Source organism: Muscardinus avellanarius, assembly GCF_963383645.1.
Source record: "Muscardinus avellanarius genome assembly, chromosome: 12".
Taxonomy (NCBI): Eukaryota; Metazoa; Chordata; class Mammalia; order Rodentia; family Gliridae; genus Muscardinus; species Muscardinus avellanarius.
The window spans coordinates 18,203,935-18,225,570 of NC_137798.1; the positions used below are offsets into that span (position 1 = coordinate 18,203,935).

The following is a 21,636-nucleotide window of genomic DNA, read 5'->3' on the forward strand; positions in this document are numbered from 1 at the left end:
GCCACACATGAAGGAATGAGAGCCAAAACAAAAGTTCTGTCCCCCACTGTCTTTCACCAACCTCGGGACGAGAGGGGACTTTGTTACTTTGCAGAATGAAAGAGGCAGGGGATGTGATTCAGTGGATGCCCACAAGGGCAGTCAGGAGGGTTTTTGTCTAGACTTTATGAGTGGCATCTTTTCTGACAGGTTGGTGATTCTGCCAAGCTACTTGTTTTATTGCACTTTAATATCACCCAGAAAACAAAAGTTAGCTAAAACACAGAGGATCCAAAGAGATTAACTGGCCCAGAATGAACAGAGGCAAACTAGAACTCAAGCATCCTAGCCGCGGTGGCCGCCCACTACCAACCATAGTGGGTTTTTGTCATACAAAAAACGCTGATGATAGAATTTCTGATTTTTAAGAAGCTACTAGGAATCTATCTTTTTATATAAAAATATTTCAGATATTTATTCATAGTAGATCAATCTTTAAAATACTGCATCTTGCAAAACAAAACATTTCTCCAGGTTTGATCAGGGATGCAAGGTTGGTTCAACACACACAAATTAATACATGTTCTTTACCACATAAACAGAACAAAGGACAAAAATCACATGATTATTTCAATAAATGCTGAAAAAGCATTTGACAAAATCCAACACCCATTCATATTAAAAACACTGAAGAGAAGTGAAATAGAGGAAACTTACTTCAACATCATAAAGGCAAATACAATCAATCCATAGCTAATATCATATTGAATGAGGAAAAACTATGAGAATGTCTTTAAAATCAGGAACAAGACAAGGATGCCCACTGTCACCACTCCTTTCCAATATACTACTCGAGATTTGCTAGAGCAATATGCAAGAAAAGGAAGTCAAGGAATATAAAGGGGAAAAGAGGAACTGAATTTATCTCTATTTCCAGATGACATGATTCTATACTTAGAAGATCTAATAAACTCAACCAAAAGAGTTTTAGAACTGATTAACAAACTTAGAACTGATTAGCTTTTAGAACCGACAAGTTCAGCAAAGGGTCTGGATACAAAATCAATCTAAAAAAATTCAGAAGCTTTTCTATATTCCAAGCATAAATCAACTGAAAAAGGGACACCAGTGTCCTATCAAGGGCTGTCTGCTGGTGACTGCTGGAATACTTTCTAACTATAGGTAAGTAAATGAATTGGGTATACTACCCCAATGGTACCAGTGTGCTACAGGGCTTTAGCAATTAAGTGTACATCAAAAATACTGGGTCAGAATTTAAGTTTACTAATAGCATCAAAATAACAGATAATAATTTGAGAATGTATAATTAGGAACACTTTTAAACTTTTGCTTCAGCTAATAATATCTTAGTATAAATTATATTTATTTACTTATTTTGGTACTAGGGATTGAACCCAGGGGGTGTTCTACCTCCAAGCTATACCTCTCTCTTTTTTATTTATTTTTTATTTTGAAACAGGATCTCCCAGGCCAGGCGTGGTGGCGCACGCTTGTAATCCCCGTGCTTGGGAGGCGGAGACAGGAGGATCGCGCTGGTTTGGAGCCAGCCTCACTCGCTTAAGAGACCCTATTTCCAAATATAAAATAGGTCTGGGAGTGTAGCCCAGAGGTAGAAGGGCTTCCAGGAACCCCAGTACCACCAGAAAAGAAAAGAAAAGAAAAGAAAAGAAAAGAAAAGAAAAGAAAAGAAAAGAAAAGAAACAGGATCTCCCTAGGTTGCTGCAACTGGCCTAAAACCTGCAATTCTCCCTGCCTCCCCTTTTGTCTCGCCTCCCAAGTACTGGGATGATAGGTATGCACCGCCACACCTGGCTAAATCATATTTTAAATGGAGACCATGGTCACACTATTCCTTTTACTCTTAATCTCTCCATTTCCAGCTGCTACAGTTTGATCTGGAATGTCCTGGAGGCCCATGAGGTAAAGGCCTGGCCTCTAGCCTGTGGCTACTGGGTGGTCTACCACTGTAGGGGGCGGGGCCAATGGGAGGCTCTTAGGTCATTGACGACAAGCCCTGGAGAGGAACACTGGGACCTCAGCCTCTTTGTGTTTCTCTCTTTGTTTCCTAGATGCTGTGAGGTAAACAATAGGCCGACTCTGCCAATGGCTCCTATCATGGGGTAGTAGGACATCAGAGGCCCAAAGCAACGCTGCCAACTGACCCTGGACTGAAACCTTGCAAACCATAACCCAAAAATAAACCCTTCTTTTTAAAATTTTTATTATCTCAGATATTTGTTACAGTGATGGAAAGTTCACTAATGTAGCAATCTTTTCTTAGGTTCAGATGTAAGATCATAAGATTTTGCAGAGATGACAAGAGATGATATATGTCATTTGCTTACAACAACGCCTACCACTGAGCAAGAAACTGAAAATTGCGCCAGCCATGTTGGCACATGTTTGTCATCCCAGGACTTGGGAGGCTGAGACAGGAGGATTGCAGGTTCATGGCCAGCCTCAGCAAATTAGTGAGGCCCTCCATAACTTAGTGAGACCTCATATCAAAATAAAAAAATAAAAATAGGACTGAAGGTAGAATGCCCCTGGGTTCAAAGCTCAGTACAACACACACACAAAATTAAATATTATAACCATTTACTATTACTGTGAATATTACTTAGACTCACCAGGCTGACCTACAACTTAGGGAAAGCTAGTGTTAACTCCTACAACTTGACTGTTAATAAAACTTCTGCTGACAGAACCACCTCTGTATTACCCTCTTTATAAATCTGTATCTGATACTATCCCTCATCAATTTTAAATCTGAGAGAGCTGAGAATTTTTTCACAGCAGAACAAAGAAAAAGAGATCTCTGTAGCACATTTCACAACAAAGATGCTCAGAGTCTCCACCTCTCTTTCTCCAGAAGGAGACAGGTACTTTTCCACTTATTTTTTTGTTGTTTCTTTGTAAAATACTTATTTCCTCCTCTCAATTAGTTAAACCTGCTTGAATGGATAAATTCATACACCATGATATTAACCTAATATTTTTTCTACCTGCAATGACTTCATATGTAATCCAACATACTATCTCAGCTATTTCTAAAAGCATACTATCATTTACTGAAAATGAGACTATTTCCATATATCTAGTAAGTGGCTGACATAAAAAACATATAAAGAGCTGGGCATGGTGGTGCATATTTGTAATCCCAGTACTTGAGAGGTGAGACAGGAGGATCCAGACTCACAGCCAGCCTCAACTACTTAGTGAGGCCTTCTGAGACTTAGTGAGACCTTGTTTCAAAATAAAGAATAAAAACTAGGGCTGGGGGTATAGCTCAGAGTTAGAATGCTCCTAGGTTCCATCTCCAATACTATATATGTGTGTGTGTGTGTGTGTGTGTGTGTGTGTGTGTGTGTGTGTGTGTTGTGTGTGTGTGTTTGTGTGTGTGTATGTGTGTATATATGTATATATGCATTATGCATATATATAACAAATAATTTTATAGCAAGAAAACAAATGAACTGATTTAAAAATGAGGAAACAAGTATTTACTAAAAAAAAACACAAATGGCCAGCAGGTATATGAAAATATGCTCAACACCACTAATTAGTGGGGACATGCAAAGTAAAGTCATAGGACATATCACTTCATACCTGTCAGAATAGTTATTACCAAAAATATGAAAGATAACAAGTGTTGGCAAGGATGCAGAGAAAATGAAAGCCCTGTACACTGCTGATGAGAATGTAAACTAGTAAAGCCACTATCAAAAATAGATCTACCATATGACCCAGCAGTCAGACTATTGGGCACATAGCCAAGAGAAATAAAATCAGCACATTGAAGGGCGAGGTGTACTCCTATGCTTATTGAGCATTATTCATAAAAGTCAATATTTAATACCAACCTGTGTCTAACAGTGCGTGAATAGATAAAAAAATGCACACATATGTACTATACATTTCTACTTTTAAAAAGAGAAAATCCTATCATTTGCAACAACATGGATGACCTAGAGGACGCTATATGAAGTAAAATAATCCAGGCATAGAAAGGTGAATACTGCAAATCTCATTTATCTATAGAATCTAAGAAAGTTGAACTCATAGGAAAAAAGCAGGAATCATAGAAACAGGAATGGAATGGTGGCTACAAGGGTCGGGGGAGTCGTAGGTGAGGAGAAGGATTAGGGAGAGGTTGGTCAAACAACACAACTTTCACTTCGACGATAATCCACGGGATCTATTGGGGCAGCTTTAGTTAATATCAATGTATTGTGTATTTGAAAATTGCTAAGAGTAGAGTTAAAATGTTCTCATCACAAATAAGACTATCTAGTAATATATATGTTAGTAAACTAGTCACTCCATAATGTGTGTCTGTGTGTGTGTGTGTGTGTGTATAAACATACTCTACACCATAAATATACACAACTACTATTTGTCAATAAAATTAATTAAAAATAAAAGGAATAGATGTTTCATAAATTAAATTAACAATGGGTTACCATTAATAAACAGAAAGTCTTATTTAATTTTTGCTATTATTCTTTCCTAAAGTATGAGGATAACCCACCCATCAATAAACTAGATTCATGGCTTGAGTTGCTATCTAGGCACTTGAGGAGAATCCCCAGTGGAGTGATGGAGGAGATCCAGAGGAGGTTGGTAGTTTCTGATGTTATATTCATATACAGAATTATCAACACCAATCTTATAATCATGTGCAGGAAGGGGGAGGAGTGGGTGGACACCAGGAGGAGCTCACCAAGTGCAGTGTGCATGCATGCCTCTCACTCTCTAATCTATGTTATGAGATTAAAGTGCACTAATGAAAGTGTATTTAAAAAATTCTGAACTTCCTGCCAGAAGCACTGCAAGCGAACACCAAAAAATGGAGATAGCAGGATGAGGGAAGAGATCCCTCTGTCTTCCCGGGCCTCACAGAGGGGACGAGCTGGCAATTTCCCAGCACTCCCAGGGGGTACAGATGGCTCTGCACAGGCACAACTCTCCCTCCCACTGGGCCTCGGCCATAAGAGCCTTAGTCTGCAGCATTGCAGGGATGCACTAAGAGACATGCAGACATGAACAATGCGTGGGAGAAGGCAGGACAAACGTCTTTTATCCTGTGCACAGGAAAAATAACTCCCCAAATACTCATAAATACTTCACATAAGAGTCTACATACTCTGCTTTAAAAACAAAATAGCCATTTTTCTAATTGAACCAAAGGCATGTAAGGAATTTTTTTTTCAAAATTAGGAACAGACTTCTATTAAATACAGAATCTAAGGCTTTCATCCCCAAGATAAACTCTTAGTGCCCACTGGCAGGTGCAAGCCACAATTGCTAACTGGTTAATACTTCAATACAAGAGGACTAATTACTTTAGCACGAAAGAGAAAACTTTCAGATAACTGGTTCAGTAGAATCAAAGAAAGATACCTGCAGGTTTTCGATTTCTTCTTTGTGCTCCCTCTTCAAGTGTAAAATAGCAGCTTGGTATTCTGTAAGATCACAAAAGAAGCCAGTTACAAAGGAGCACAAAATGAGGCACAAAATTCATGGGGGCATCTTCTAGATCCATGGGACCTCCCTACAAACAAGCTAAGAAAACAGATTTCACAGGTGAAAATTAACCTGAGGAGATGTCAGACCCCAGGGTCCAGATACTCAAGTAGCTCAGGATAAAAGGGAGATTCCTACCTTTTAGCCAACAGTGGATTGCAAAAAGTCCCAAATTATGCAGATAGAAGAGGGCTTAATGAAAACAAAGCATGATAAGTGTGTCGAGATAAAGAACAGGTCAGGTGTTTCCTTGGAGGCCAAGTTGGGAGTGAAGGCCCCACAGAGAACAAACAGAGGTGTTCAGAGCAGGAAATAAAGGGAACTTTCTATGTGAGAGAAGAGAACACTATTTTTAACTCTGTTTCCAAAAAAAAAAAGAACATCTCCATCTAAATGGGAGGCTAAGCAAGCACCCAGGGCTGGTTTTATTCGTTAGATGTCCTCAGAAAGTCAAGACCATTTGTCATCTGAATAAGAGATTCTGGAGTGAACTGAGGCTGGAGAGAGGACAAAAATAAATTTCCTGTCCAATTTTCATCTGAGTCTAATCATGTTTATTTCAACAGTAAGTCCCCAATGTACACAGGAACCCGGCTGACCATTAAAACCACCATCCTGCTGGCTAAGGATGAAGCAGCCGAGACAAGTTTCTTTCTATTCCCAGAAAGCAGCTAAGCTTGTGGGAGTCACAAAACTATGCTGCAAAGAATCATGAAGCAAAATGCCGTGACGATGTACTTTTTGTGCCATCGGTTGGTTTTTCAGAAATGTGCTAAGGGTTGTGAGCATGAGCAGGAAAGAATCCAGTCACCTAATTTTAAAAAATGCAAAAGACAGGCTATTTCTCCAAGTGGATTTAATAAATCAGGCATGAAGTCGAGGTTCCAACTCCAAAGTGGAGGGAGATCTTTGGGAAAACCCCACCAGGGTTGGAAGGTTGCTATTAATAATTATGACTGGCCATACTGCTGCTCTTGTGGGGAGCATGCTGAGCTGAGCTGAGCTGTTCAGCTGAGCTGAGCTGTTCAGCCATTCTGAATTCTATTTCCAAACCATGCTTTGAGTTGAATCACCTGTCTTCACCCACCCACAACCACCATTCCAATCCGGACCTCCATATCTTTTCCCTAGACTACACCAGTACCTTCCAGTAGTACCTGTAGTACCTTTCTTTTCTGCTTTCACTATTACCCCCAACATAACAGATGTCAGCCTGAGTAATCTGTAAAATACAGAGTTCCTGCCTCTGAGATCCTACCTCATCCCTGGCTTCCCAGTGCACCTGGAATGTAACCCAAACTCCTTGCTGCAGCCCAGGAGGCGCTTCATGACCTGGCCCCTGAGTACCTCTCTCCATCATCTTGTACCAACCCTCCTTGCTCACTCCATTCCAGGAACACTGGCTTCTTGCTAGTCCTTGGTCTTGTCAGGTTCTTTTCTACTTCAAAATCTTTGTTAATACTGGATAAAATAATGATGGTTTGTATCTACTGAACACGTACCATATAATGAGCATTGTTCTAAATATGATTAACCTTCAGTATGCATTGATTTCAGGGGCATTGATTTCAGGACCCCTCAAAGATACTCAGAACCACAAGTCCTCCAGTCCCTTACACAAAATGTCATACTATATGTGTACAATCTATGCACAATCTCTCATATACTTTAAATAATCTCGAGATTACTTATCATACTTAATACAACATAAATGCTATATAATCATACTGCCATTTTTTAGGGAATAATGGCAAGAAAAACATTTTTTAAAGCAAAAATAATTTACTTAGGAAATACAATGAGGGTCATGTCATAATTTTCATGAGCCCTAGATACTTGCTTACATAGCTCCCTTCCTCCACAAACAATAGTACAAATATATTTATTTTTCTATACTGTACAAAAATATATGCAGTTATGATGGCTGAATTGATATAAAGAGGAATATAACCCAGGCTGGGTTCACTATTATATATTCATTATTGCTATACTGATTTTTATCTGATTTTTTTTACAATTTTTAAATTTTATTTTATTTTTTAATAAATTTTTAATGGTGCATTGTACTCATACATCTTAATGGGATAAAATCTTTTGGAGATATACATGCAGACATCACCCAACATGCTCACTATAGACTAATTTTTTTCTTCAAATATGTTTCATTAGTAGTTGACTTAATCCACAGATCAGAGATCCACAGAAATGGAGAGAGGGTTGTATTTCACCTGTGTTGAAATACAAATTCATTCACAGAGTAACCCTATGATGTAGGTACCATTAATATCACAATTACAGATAAAGGAACTGATGTGTAAGAGGTTAAATAGTTTGAAAAATAAAGTAGAATAATCTTCAAAGCCAAAAACCCCAGATAAATCAATATATGAATATATAAATAAAGCATTGTACATTCACAGATTGGAATACTATAAGCATCAACATGGATAATTTTGAGTAGCTGCATGGAGTGAAAAACATCAGCCTCTGAAGGCCAGCCACTGTTTACTTCCATTTATCTTGCATCTCATATAGACAAAATAAGGAGACAAAGAAGAGATTAGTCATACAGTTTGACTACAAAGGGATTTTATAGCACACAAAGTAATTTTAGAGATGAACACATTACCACTCCTGACTATGGTAATGGCCACATGAATTTATACATGTGTTAAAGTCAAAGAATTATGCATAAAAAGGAAAGAATTCTGTAGTAAGTTAAAAAAAACTTGCCGCAAATATTATTTTAAGCATTTTTTCTAGAATATTCAGTGCAACACAAGGATACCTCATATTTATCATTTTTCCCCCTACGGCCATCAGCTACGGCCATCAGGTAAAAGAAGCAAAACATGTAGATCATAAAGAGGAAATAGAGATTTTTGCTCACAATGTATATTTAGAATCATCTAAAGTCTCAACAGTAATGTATTAGAATATGTGAACTTAGAATTGCTGATGTGAACAAAAATTACTAAAACTTTCATACTATCAACAAATTATTTTAAAAAGAAAATTTAAAAGATAACTTTTATAATATCCCTGAGAACAAAAAGTATCTAGGAAAAAAACATCAAAAACATGTAAAGTTCTCAGGTGAGAACTTTAAAAGTTTATTACAATATTTTACCAAGAAAGACAGAAGGTGATTTATCAGACTTGACATTGAAAAGTGCTAATTTTCCCCAAATTATCAATAAATGCAACACAATCCTTCAGTGTTTCTTGAGGAGTTTTGCTTTGTTTGAACTTAAGGAGCTCATTCTAAAATGTGTATGGAGGCGCATGCTTGTAATCCCAGTACTTGGAAGATTGAAACAAGTTCAGGCCAGTCTCAGTAACTTAATAAAGGAAGCCCACAGAAATCTAGTGAAACCCTATTTTTTTTTTTTTTTTTTTTTTTTTTTGCGGGTCTGGGGATGGAACTCAGAGGCATTTGACCTCTGAGTTACACCCCCTGCCCAATTTTTTGTTCTTTATTTTGAAACAGGGTCTCACTGAGTTGCAGAGGGCCTCACTAAGTAGCTGAGGCTGGCCGCGAACCGCGATCCTCCGGTCTCAGCCTCCCGAATGCTGGGATTACAAGCGTGCACCACCATGCCCGGCGAAACCCTATTTTTAAATTTAAAAAAAGCTGGGTGTGGTGGAGAATGGTGGTTCATGGACAGCCTCAGCTACTTAGTGAGGCCCTACACAACTTAGTGAGACCTCATTTCAAAATAAAAAATAGGGTTGGGAGTATAGCTCGGAGGTAAAAATGCTCCTGGGTTCCATCCTCAGTACCATAATAAAATAAAATAAAATAATATTTAAAAAATAAAATATGGCTGTGAGCGTATCTCAGAGGTAGAAAACCCCTGGGTTCAATCATCAGTACCAAAAAGTAAAATAATGTATATGAAAGCATAAAAGCACAAAGTGCCAATAAAGAGCCAAAAACTCTTTAAAATGTTGAATAAGATTACTTATAACCTAATAAAAATTATTTTTAGTTATCACAATGTAATTAGGATGATGTGGGACTGACTTGGGAATGACAAACAGACTAATCAGAGAAGCATGCCATGAATTTATGGTTGTGGGATACGACAGAAGTGTTCTTAAAGATCTTTGTTTACATAGTCATTTTTTTTCAACAGCTATGGGTTGGTAAAAATGTTTTTTCTTATGTAAAACTATCCTAGCTTCATACCATGTTAATAATCTGTTCCAAGTCAACTAAGAGCTCAACCATAAAAAGCAAAGCTGTAAATATTTTATCTAAAATACATAATATGTTTTATAACCTAAGGCAAGGGAGAAAAAGTTCTATATATAAAGGTGATAAATTGACTACACTAAAATTAAGAAAATCTTTTTCCTTAAAACATTATAGAGCCGAGCATGGTGGCACACTCTTTTAATCTCCGCACTTGGGAGGCTGAGATAGGAGGATCTCATAGGTTTGCAGCCAGCCTCAGCTACTTAGTAAGGCTCTCAGCAACTTAGTGAGACCCTGTTTCCAAATAAAATATAAAAAATAGGTCTGGGAGTATAGACTGGAGGTATAAAGCCTCTGGGTTCCACTCCCAGTAACACACACACACACACACACACACACACACACACACACACACACACACTAAAAAAACATTATAGAAAAGACAAGCCCTGGAGTGGGAGAATGTATATACCTGAAACACATGTAGTTAACTAGTATCTAGTATGATACATAGATAAATCCTGAAAAACTGTAGAAAATGAAGCCAAAAAGGAAAAGGTTAAAAATAGTCCATAAAATATCAACAGGTGCTATAAAAAGGCATTTACTATCTATTCTCAATAGTAGTCAGGAATGCAATCTTTCCTTAGTATCCATGGGAGACTGGTTCAGACCCTCATGTATGTTGAAATCTAAAGATGCTCAAGTCCCTTATTTAAAATGGCTTAGTATTTGCATATAACCTACACACATCCTCCTTCATATTTTAAATCCCTAGATTACTTATAATACCTAATACAATGCAAATGCTCTGTTAATAGTAGGCATGTTGTATTTTTTATGGAATAACAACAAAAATGTCTGTTCATGCTCAATAGAGAGGAAATTTCCTTTTATATATTTCCAGTCGGATTGGTTGATCTGCAGATGCACAACCCACAGAGTGTTGACTGTGTTTAAAGTTTGAGCAAACCAAGTATTGGTGAAGATGTAGAGCAATGAGAATTCTCATACACTTAAGGACAGGGCCAGTACCATCACTGTGGAAAATGCTTGGCACTTTTTAATAAAGTTGGAGACACTCATACCTACCTACCTCAAAATAGCAATATTCACTGTCTCACCAAGTTCCATATGTTTAAGACTTGATTCCAAGAGGACATTATTGGGAGGCAATGGGACCTTTACAATCTGGGGCCTGGTGGAGGGGCTTAGGTCACAGGGGTCTTAGGTCATGAGGGTAGACCCTGGTGAGGGGTGCCCTCAAGTGGGATAGTGGGAATCCAGCCTGCTCCTCTCTGTGTTCATGTCCCAGCCATGAGGTATATGGGTCCTCTCTACCATGCATTTCCCCGTGATGTGAGATGCCACCGCGACCCAAACAATGGGCCCAAGAGGTCATGGACTAAACTCCAAAAGCAAATGGAAATAACCCTTTTCCTTCTTGTTTTGTTACAGTAGCAGAAAACTAACACACTAGTTCTAGTCACATCAAAGTGACAAGACTCTAAGGGAAGCAAATCATCAGAATGGTGATCGAATTGGTTTGTGATTAAGCAGCATTAATCTTACATGGGTATTCCATGAAAAATTATTTATATAATTCTTTGCATATATTACATAAAATATAAGAAAAATTGCTTTTACTTTACAAAGTTATATTAGTTTTCATACACTAAATATAGATTACTCAGATATAAGAAAATCTCTAGATTTATAAGATAAAAAGCATAAAATAATTTAGAAAAGTTTTATGTTCTGTAAATGTTGACTTCTGACTCATGTGATGATAAATGTCTAGACCCTAATCAATTTCAAGCTTCTACAAAGTAGTTGAAGAAAGGCTAGTTAAACCAACCTTCTTGCAGAAGTGATGCCCATCGGGAACAGCACCTACCTTCTGAATAGAAATGACATAAAATAATTTTGAAATTACTTATTTTGTGTAAATTTTACCTATAAGGGTGTGACAGATACAGTTATGACTAATTCATTAACAAACTGATGCATGATCATTGCAGAGCCAACATCCAGCAGAGCATGATTCATATCCTCCTTAGACAAATATTTTTGCCAACAGTACCATCGTTACAGGTGGCCAGGAAACGCCCGCATCCCAGTAAGAATGATGAAACAGAACCTCTTGGCAGCATGTTGAAGGAAGGAGCTAATGTCTTCACTAATGGGATGTTCATTCTGAAGGCCTCAAGAGAATGTAACAGAATATAAAGGTTACATAATAATGGCCATGAGTCAAGGTTGAATTGGTAGCTTCCCGATGCTTCTCAATGTCTCGTTAGTGGCAGTTTTTCCCCAGTTTTTATGTTCATAAATGCCTTAGAGAGGCACAAGGCAAATTCTGGGATTGAGGATGGTAAGGCAGAGGTGTCAATCCAAGACCAAAAATGTCTGTGTTTGTTGATCCTGGTACCCAGTAGCTCTAGTTAAAAAATTTAATTTGTGAAAAAGAATAGAGAATTTGAACCTAAGGGCTTAAAAAGGGCAGATAGATCCCAGCCAGTTATAGTGGTGCACACCTGTAATTCCACTACTTGGGAGTCTGAGACAGGAGGATTGCATGTTTGAAGTCAGCCTCAACAAATAGTGAGACTCTCATCAACCTAGCAAGACCCTGTTTTGTTTTTGTAAAAATGGGGAGGGGGGGATCCAGGCATGGTGGTGCACACTTGTAATCTCAGTACTTGGGAGGCTGAGATGGGGGATTGCAAGTTTGTGGCCAGCTGCAGCTACTTAGTGAGGTCCTCCGCAACTTAAGGAGACCCTGTTTCAAAATAAAGAATGAGAAGTAGGGCTAGAGGTGTAGCTTAGAGGTAGAATGCTCCTGGGTTCTATCCTCAGTACAACAAACAAAATAAAAGATAGGGCTGGGGTATAACTTGAAAGTAGAATGCCCCAGGGTTCAATCCCCACTACCACTAGAAAGAAAGAATAAAAGAAACAGAAAGAGGAAGAGAGAAAGAAAGAAAAAGTAAGAAAAGAAGAGAAAGGCAGATCCCTTCAAAGTCATTTCAGCCTCAGTATAAATTGATAAATTAAAATAACCTAGCCCACAAAAAGAAGCCTGATGTATGACTTTTAATAAAAGGACATATACATGAAAAAACAGAAAATACAAAAACTTCCTGACTACAAAGTTTAATAGAAAAATATAAAAGAACTTCCTTCCATAAAATTACAGCTATTTCTTGTCAGGTACTTACCTTACTTGGGCCTTCCCTTTGTGGTATACAAATCTTTCTTTCTGATCAGTTCACAATAACAAAACATCCTTTCTGCCAGGTGTTTTGCACTAGGTGTTTCTGCCAAGAGGTTTGCCTCTTCCAGTTTGCCAAGGGCGGAATTAAAAATGATTTCACTAACACAGAAGATATGGATCAGCCAACACTGCACTTCATCACTGACTGAATGAGTTGATCTTAGTTTCATATGAGCCTGAATAGTATTAGTGAGTGTTCTTTCAGTTCTAAGCCCGTCAGACAGACCAACTCATGCTATCCTCAGAGCCAATTTGAAAGGTAGGCCCTATTATATCAAGGTCCACTTGGCAGATGAGGAAACTGAAGTGCTTAGTTGAACAACTTCTCCTAAATCACAGGCAGCAGTTGCCAATGATGAGATTCGTGCCCAAAGAACTCGTGCTGTTAGACTTTTTGCTTGTATTGTTTTTATTTGTTATTGCTATTCCTTTGGGTGGGTAAACATCAGATATAAAAACAAAACCCCAAATCCCTAGAAAGTTAAAAGTCACCAGCTTTACCCAAATACTAGAATCAATTATAAACTTGGGAAGTCTTTTCAATAACATTTAAAAGGGGTATTGTGTATCTTTAATCATTAGAGGAGCTGGGGTCTAAGTGAACAGTGTGGGTTAGGTCTAGTATCATCAAATTATGAGATTATGATCTGCTCATCCTCCCTAAAGAGACTCCAAGCATGTGACCACCAGTTCGTGATTAAAACTGGTTTTATTTATACTCTTTCATATATATATGTATATGTTAGCCTCTCCCCATCACATACATACACAAACTCATGTAACTCTGGCAAAGATGAACTAGGCATGCAGTTGAGGAATTAGCTTCTGACTCATTAACCGAGTGAGAATCATAGCTATGTTTTGTCCATGGATTCTGATTTGTGCCTGTTCCACCTGTCACTGGCCTCACCCATGCCTCCACTGTCACATTTTCTAGTTCACACATCACTCTTAAAGGAAAGGCTTTTTCCTTGGAATTATACTTGAAGAATATGCAGAAAGTCTTTTTTTCTGTAATAGGTATCTGAACTTTGACAGTTGGATATAAATTTTACTGTGCATTAAAGAAAATCAAACTAGGCCAGGCATAGTGGCACACACTTCTATAATTCCAATACATGAGAGACCGAGGCAGGAGGATTGTATATTCCAGGCCAGTGTGAGGCAACTTAGCAAGACTCTGTTTCAAAAAATAATAAGTAGCTGGGCATGGTGGCGCACACTTGTAATCCCCGCGCTTGGGAGGCGGAGACAGGAGGATCGCGAAGGTTCAAAGCTAGCCTCGCTGGCTTGAGAGACCCTGTTTCCAAATAAAAAGTTTATAAAAAAGTGAATAGATAGATAGATAGATAGATAGATAGATAGGGCTAGAGGTATAGCCCAGAGGCAGAATGCCCCTGAGTTCAGTCCCCAGTGGAAATAAAGTAAAAGAAAAATCATACTATCACAGAAATCCCATGACTTCATGGATGTTGTTACTCTGAGACACTGTTCACCAGAGTTTGATTCTTGGATCAACAGCAGAATCAGCACTCCCTGCCACAGCATGGAACTGTAAAACTCACTCCCGCTCTGGATCTGACTCGGCACCTCTGGATGTTGTGACAAGCTTTGCTTAGCAAAGCTTGAGGATCACTGCTTTAATATGAGATCCATTTATTTAAGCAAAACAGTTGATTTAGAGAATAAATTAAATGATAACCAAAGTAGTCCAAATATGTGCCCCCCAATAACAAAGCTGGTATATAAAGAATAGTATTTGGAAAAATGTGCCAAGTACTAATAAACGCAAACTCAAACTCTTCCAAAAGTGACTACAGAAACTTCCTACAGTCATTTCTAGCACTGATAAAAGTGGTTACAGCCATGAAAGGCAAACACACAAGCCATTTTCTCCAAAACTAAGAATAAAATCAAATTTGACCTCATATTTCATAAGCTTACGAAGGAAAAGTATACAGAGGTCTTGGTGTACTATATACCCATAAAAAACCCATTTCTTAGTAACTGTATAGTTTTGAAAAGACAATGCTACCTTTATACCTGTCAGAAACTCGGGAAAAAGACTCAAAGTCAGTCAAGCCGGTGTATTCATTTTGAGTCACCCCTCCATGCCAGTCTGGTATGGAGCTGTATTTCTATTTTCTGTATTTCTATCTTTCTAACAAACTTCTTTAAATCTTCAAAAAAAAAAAAAAAAGTCAGTCAAGCCAGAAGTAAAAAATCAAATCTGCCCACAGGGCTTCTCAACTGAGTACCTCGGGTAGCAACCAGAGAGAGCCATCACCCACAGTGTGGATATAATACCTTTTATCAGTGGAACTTTGAGAGGTACATGCATCACACAGGAAATCTGATGGGGAATCTAATTCCATTTTGTGTGTGTGTGGTACTGGGGGTGGAACCCAGGGGCTTTTCTACCTCTGAGCTTACTACCAAACCTATTTTATACTTTATTTGGAAACAGGGTCTCACTAAGTTGCTGAGATCCTCACTAAGTAGCTGAGGCTGGCTTCGAACCTGTGTGATCCTCCTGTCTCAGCCTCACAAGTTTTGGGATTACGAGCGTCTAATTCCGTTTTTTGGCATTTAGTTGCTAATACCTTTTAAGCCTCTGTCTTCCTTTGTGGCCCATACCTGGGCAACATTATAAGAAAGCCCATAATACTGCAGGAGAGTCTGCCAGCCCTGCCAGCCACTGCTCACAAGTAGGACCCCTCAGCCCAGCCCAGCCAAGCCAAGCCTCCAAACACCACAAAAGCCCAAACCAGTCTCCTACTCTTTGGAGGCCTGCCTTACTTCTACAAAAGTATTATTGTGTGAGCAACTAGCTTTTTCGTGTGTGTGTGTGTGTGTGTGTGTGTGTGTGTGTGTGTGTGGTCAATCTTAGTATCTGAATAAAATTTTGGGTAGAGGGTCTGTCTTGCCCCTACAAAAAGGATGAGGCCATGTAGAAGAAGGTATGTGAACATTAATGAGTCAACCTATTATACTGTCCTATAGTTGTATAGAAAGGACAAGAGTTTCTAGATCTGAAAAATACAGTTTCTAGATCTGAAAAATTACAAAACAGCTAGGGAAAATCCCATGAATTTAGCATTCCAGAACATCTGACACATAAAACTTATAATCTCTTTCCTGCCTATGCAGCTTAAAAATAGTATTCAACAACAACAAAAATGACCAATCAACAAAGCTTCTAGAAAGGCTTCTATTTATTAAAATAAAATGTAGGCAACACCTGAAAGTACCTGATTTCTGTCACCAGGGGGCAGTCACAATATCTCACATTTAAACTGAACTTGTGACCAAGGCCATGCAGCACCTGAAGGGTTTGGTCTGGGTGGACAGCAGAGAGGGGAGAAGGAGCCAAAGCTGTGTGACCTCTGCTTTTCTTTGCTTTGAGAGGTGGATTACTACGGATATGTAACTAGCTGAGAAAAATTAGAACAAGTGCAGGGTACTTCTAAACATCTTTCCAAAAAAGCTTTTATTCGAAGGCTCATGTTTGCTAGCACCCTTCCAGGCCTGCATAGCAATTCAATCTAAGATATCAAGTGAGAAAGTTGAAAGTCACAGGTGAGCAGCAGGACAGAAGAACACGTTGGGAAAGCAGAAAGGGGACAGTACAGCAAAGCGGAGAGTGAGACAAAGGCTCGGGCTGCTGTGCCCCCGTTCCAGAGGCAAACAGGGCAGGCAGGATGGCCTGGAGTTAGGTTACTACAGCAACAGGGCCTGGAGGTTCTCCTGCAGGGCAGGGACGGGCCAGGCTTGCTGCTTAGAAGGTGGCACTGGTGTGGTGCAGCTCCCCAGATGGCAAAGGGAAGCTAGAGCGAGTCATCAACTGTGGCCAGCAGGTCTACACAGGAGGATAAGATATGGACTAAGACCACACATCAAATCCCCAACCCCGTCCCATCCCTGTCCCCAATGACTAGATCTAACATCAGCATCCTCAACTCGGGAAGGAACCCCAAGCAATGCTATTAGACCAACTTCTGGTCTGAAGGTCTCGAAAGGGCCAAGAGAGACCACCGTAAACCAAAAGTAAAAGGAAAGGGAAACCTTTCGTTAAATCACCCTACAGACTATGAGCTTTCAAACCAAACTTCTAATCATGAAGAAACCCAATTGTCAAGACAGGAAACAGCGTCAACAGTTGAAACACAAAATCAACCAATATAAATTTTCAATGTTAAACATATTAAAAATATTAATGTTCAGAATCCTTAGAAAGATAAATGAAAGAATAATGACCATTATAAGCAATAATGACAACATCTCATAGGGAAAGGACAAAAAGAAACAATAGTGGGTGGTCATAAATTTTTCAAATATCAGGAACATAGTCATTGAAATGAAAAACCTACGAGCTAAATAACTCTGGCACAATTAAAAATTTCTGAGTAAAAGTGAATAGCTAAAAGCACAGCATGTTACAAGAAAAGGATAATAGAAATATATAATTAAGAAACTATGCTATTGATATAGATAACAAAATAGACCATGAAATAAGAATAGAAAAGAAAGTATGTAAATAGAATGGGCATATGGCCACATAGTATGTGGTCTGAGGTTGCAGTGAAATTCCTAAGGAAAGGATAAGCTATTTTTAAAAATCCAAATTTAAGAAAACCATTCATGTTTCAAATGATGCACAAGAATCATTTTCAGTAGATTAAAAATCTAAATGTGAAGAACATATGAGAAAAATTCTTATAAGAATATTAAGAGTACCTCTAAGACACTGAGATACAGAATGATTTCTTTAGCAAATAATTTTTGGAAACAAAGAAAAACATTTTTGAAATTGCTATATTAAAATTTAAAAAATTAAAAAGGTGTTATTATAAAGTAGTAAGCAAGACATGGAGAAGATATTTGCAGAGTAGCCAATGAAAATTAAGTATCCAGAATATATACATCCTAGAAATACATGCCAAAAGCAAGCAATAGAAAAATGGCCAAAAAAGATATTAAATTCATGGAAGATTAACTCCAAATAGCTAATAAATGTATAAAAAGACAATTTAACTTCTCTTCAGGACAATACAAATGATAAAAGTGCAAACTTTTAAAATGCATAAAATCCATACTATGTCTTTTTAAAAAATTTTATACATTCATAGGATTACTAACAATTTCATCTAACCGGAAAGTGGAAGTCACATAGAAAGCATTAAATGTGTTTGTAAGGCTGTATTTCTTAAGTTAGATGGTCAATAAATCATGAAGTTGAATGCAACTAACATCATAGACTTAAAATGTATGAAACAAAAGATGACTGAAATATAACAAAATAATAAAAATGCCAGGAGATAATGTACTTCTATTATAAAATGACAAGTCAAAAAATAATGTTTAAATTGACATAATTAATGACCTTGATGACATAGGTTCTAGACTCAGCAAATCAACAAGGTGTATTCTTTAAAGAAATAAGAGGTGCATTTGCAAAAGCTGATGATTCATAAAGAAATATTTCTCAAAACATGTCTGTGATACGACCACGTGGGTCATGATCTCTTTCTACAATGCACTTAACGTCAACACTCAAAGATAGAGTAAAATCAACTTAAGAAAAACTTTAAAAAACCCTAAACTCAGCAAATCTATTTCATCAATTTGGGAAAACAAATAAACCACACAACTCTGCAGGGTTATTTTAAGAATGCCAGAAGTACATACTCCACCACGTTAATACCCTGACAGAAAAATCATTATATCTCATAATCTGAAAATGATGCAGAATGATACAGAAATATATATTGATAAAGCTTAACCCTTTCTCTTGTTTTAAAAAAGAAAAAGAAGCCCTCTTAGCTAATTTAAAGTAGAAAGAAATCAGATTCAGGATATTTATCAAGAACTTTCAGCAAACTCAAACTTTAGGAGGGAAGATTAAAAATGCATACCATCCAGCACCCACATTTTCCTACGTTATTTAGAGCTCTGAGATCATGCAGTAAACCAAGAGCTGGAAAAGACAAAATGATATTTTTACAACTGTTAAAACATATAAACCGCCCTGTAATCTTAGTATGTGAGAGGCTGAAAAAGGAGTGCAGGTTCAAGGCCAGCCTTAGCAACATAGCACGACTCTCAGCAACCTAGTGAGGCTGTTTCAAAACAAAAATGAGAAGGGGAGTAACTTGGAGGTAGAATGGCCCTGGGTTCCATCTCCAGGATGTCCCCTCACACACAGATAGCATTTGTGCAGAGCTTGGAAGATTTGGGCGTTCCCTTTTCTTTATTATTATTATTTTTAATATTTTTATTTTTTGTGTGGTACTGGGGGTGGAACCCAGAGGCTTTCCATCTCCGGGCCATACTCCCAGACTATATATATATATATATATATATATATATATATATATATTTTTTTTTTTTTTTTTTTTTTTTTTTAATTTGGAAACAGGTCTCACTAAGTTGCTGAGAGCCTCACTCAGTATCAGTAGCTGAGGCTGGCTTCGAACCTACACGATCCTCCTGTCTCAGCCTCCCAAGCGCGGGGATTACAAGTGTGCGCCACCATGCCCATATTATTTTTTATTTTTATGTGGATCATATTGAAAATGGCATACATTCAGAATGTGCTTGGTGCCCTCTTCCCCCCACTTCCCCTTCCCCCCTCCCAACAATGAGTGTCCAGGTTAACCATGCTACATTCACACTTTTATATATACGCAGATGTAGCTCCTCCATTAATCAACCTCAGCCGTCTTCGTCACCTACCTCCCATTAAACATTGTGTTAAGCGAGATCAGCCAAGCGCAGAAAGAGAAGGGACATATGTTTTCTCTAATATGCCCAAACTAGGGACTATTAGGAATACCAGAGGGACTCCAGATAATGGAGGGGAAACCTCGGCAGAGCTGAAATGGAAGGCTTTCCCGTTTCTAAGAATACATATATAGGTAGAGTATGAATGGCGCTCAGAGGTCTACAAGGTGGTAGTCGCTCCTAACTTTTTAAAGAGTTAACCATCTCTGGGCAAAGAAGCAGAGAGCCTGGGTAATGTAAAATAACAAAAGGAGCTGGGTGTGGTGGTGCACGCTTGGGAGGCTGAAACAGGAGAATCATAGGTTCGAGAACAGCCTCAGCGAGTAGTGAGATTTTCATCAACCTAGTGAGACCCTGTTTCTAACTAAAACAAAAATTGGTGCTGGGAAAAAAAATAGGGTAAGGGGTGTAGCTCAGAGGTAGAATGCCCCTGGGCCCAATCCCCAGTACCACAAAAAAGTAAAAACAAAAGTTAACGAAAGGGGCTTCAACACTGGCCTTAAAAGCCTAAAGAGAACATGCTGAAATGTTTCATTATAGATGGGTAATATACAAGTGCTAATTCCACCTTTCTCTATTTTTTCAATTACTCTGAAATTATTCAGAGTAATTATTATATCCTTCTGTAAACAATAATGAATACGTCTAAATTTTTATAATATATAATTGTGTATATGTGTATATATTTACATATAAGACTTGTGTTAGCTTTTACTTAATGAGAAAAATACTGCCTACTTCATAGAGAATGAATATAAAAAGTTCTAGAAGAAACATCCATTCTTCATGGGGCATATGCAAGCATTAGTTGACTTGACTGAAAACTTTAGGAGACGTTCCGGGCTCCTCCGCGTGTGCCTCCACTCAAATCCCTGACAGAGCCCTTTATTTAAGGCTGACAAAATGAATCTCAGGAGAGAGTTGAAGGTCAGTCTCTGGAGAGGCAGGTGAAAGTCAGCCAGGTTTAACTGGAATGAGAGTGGAATTTTCTCATAAACCAGGCCAGGCAAGTACCCAAGAGTTCGGGCCACCTGCCCAGGTTTCTAAGGGAGACAGGCTTTGCGTCTCTCACATGGTGGAAAAGTACTCCAAAATAGAACACTGCAGCTACCTCAGGGCTCACTGCCTGGCTCGTACAGGCTTACTAAACTGACATTGCTTCTACCATCCAGAACCTAAGAACTAAGAGGTGTGTGTGTGTGTGTGTGTGTGTGTGTGTGTGTGTGTTGTTTTCTTTTCTTTTTTTTGCAGATCTGGGGATGGAAACCAGGGGCATTCTACCTCTGAGCTACACCCCCTGCCCTATTTTTTTTTTTTTTTTTTTTGAAACAGGGTCTCACTGAGTTGCAGAGGGCCTCACTAAGTAGCTGAGGCTGTCCACAAACTGTGATCCTCCGGTCTCAGCCTCCTGAATGCTGGGATTACAAGCGTGCGCCACCACGCCCGGCATGTGTGCACTGTTTACAAGTCTCTCATTCGTCATAACGAAGATGAAAAAAACTTTAAGACATATAGAAGAAAAAACAATCAGCAAAAGTGAGAGTTTAGGGTAGAAAGCTAGGTAATGGCTTCTCTGTAGGGTCCAGCATGAGCACTCAGCCCAGGAACAATAGACAGAGCTCTGGTCCTCTAGTTCATCCTGTGCATCCTCAGGGTTGCCAGTGTTTTAAGATAAAAATATAAGATTCTCAGCTGTGTACAGATTATGAACTTGAGATAAACAACATTTGATTTGGGTAAATGTGCTGCCCCATGCAGTATTTAAGACATATTAAATAATTATTCATTGCTTCACATTTGACCGAGCATCCTGCAATTAGGCATCTGATAATCTAGGATACCTAAGGAT

General features: G+C 38.4%; 1 protein-coding gene across 5 annotated transcripts in view; it reads right to left on the bottom strand.

Annotated features, from left to right (window-relative positions):
• The window catches only part of FMN1 (formin 1), a gene marked incomplete at both ends in the record, with an annotated part of 444,359 nt that overhangs the window by 275,087 nt on the left and 147,636 nt on the right, over positions 1–21,636 (bottom strand). For all 5 annotated transcript variants that reach the window (XM_080708275.1, XM_080708277.1, XM_080708276.1 and 2 more), the window contains one exon: positions 5,404–5,465. In XM_080708275.1, the coding sequence (XP_080564401.1) occupies positions 5,404–5,465 (62 nt within the window). The remainder of the gene's footprint in view (positions 1–5,403; positions 5,466–21,636) is intronic.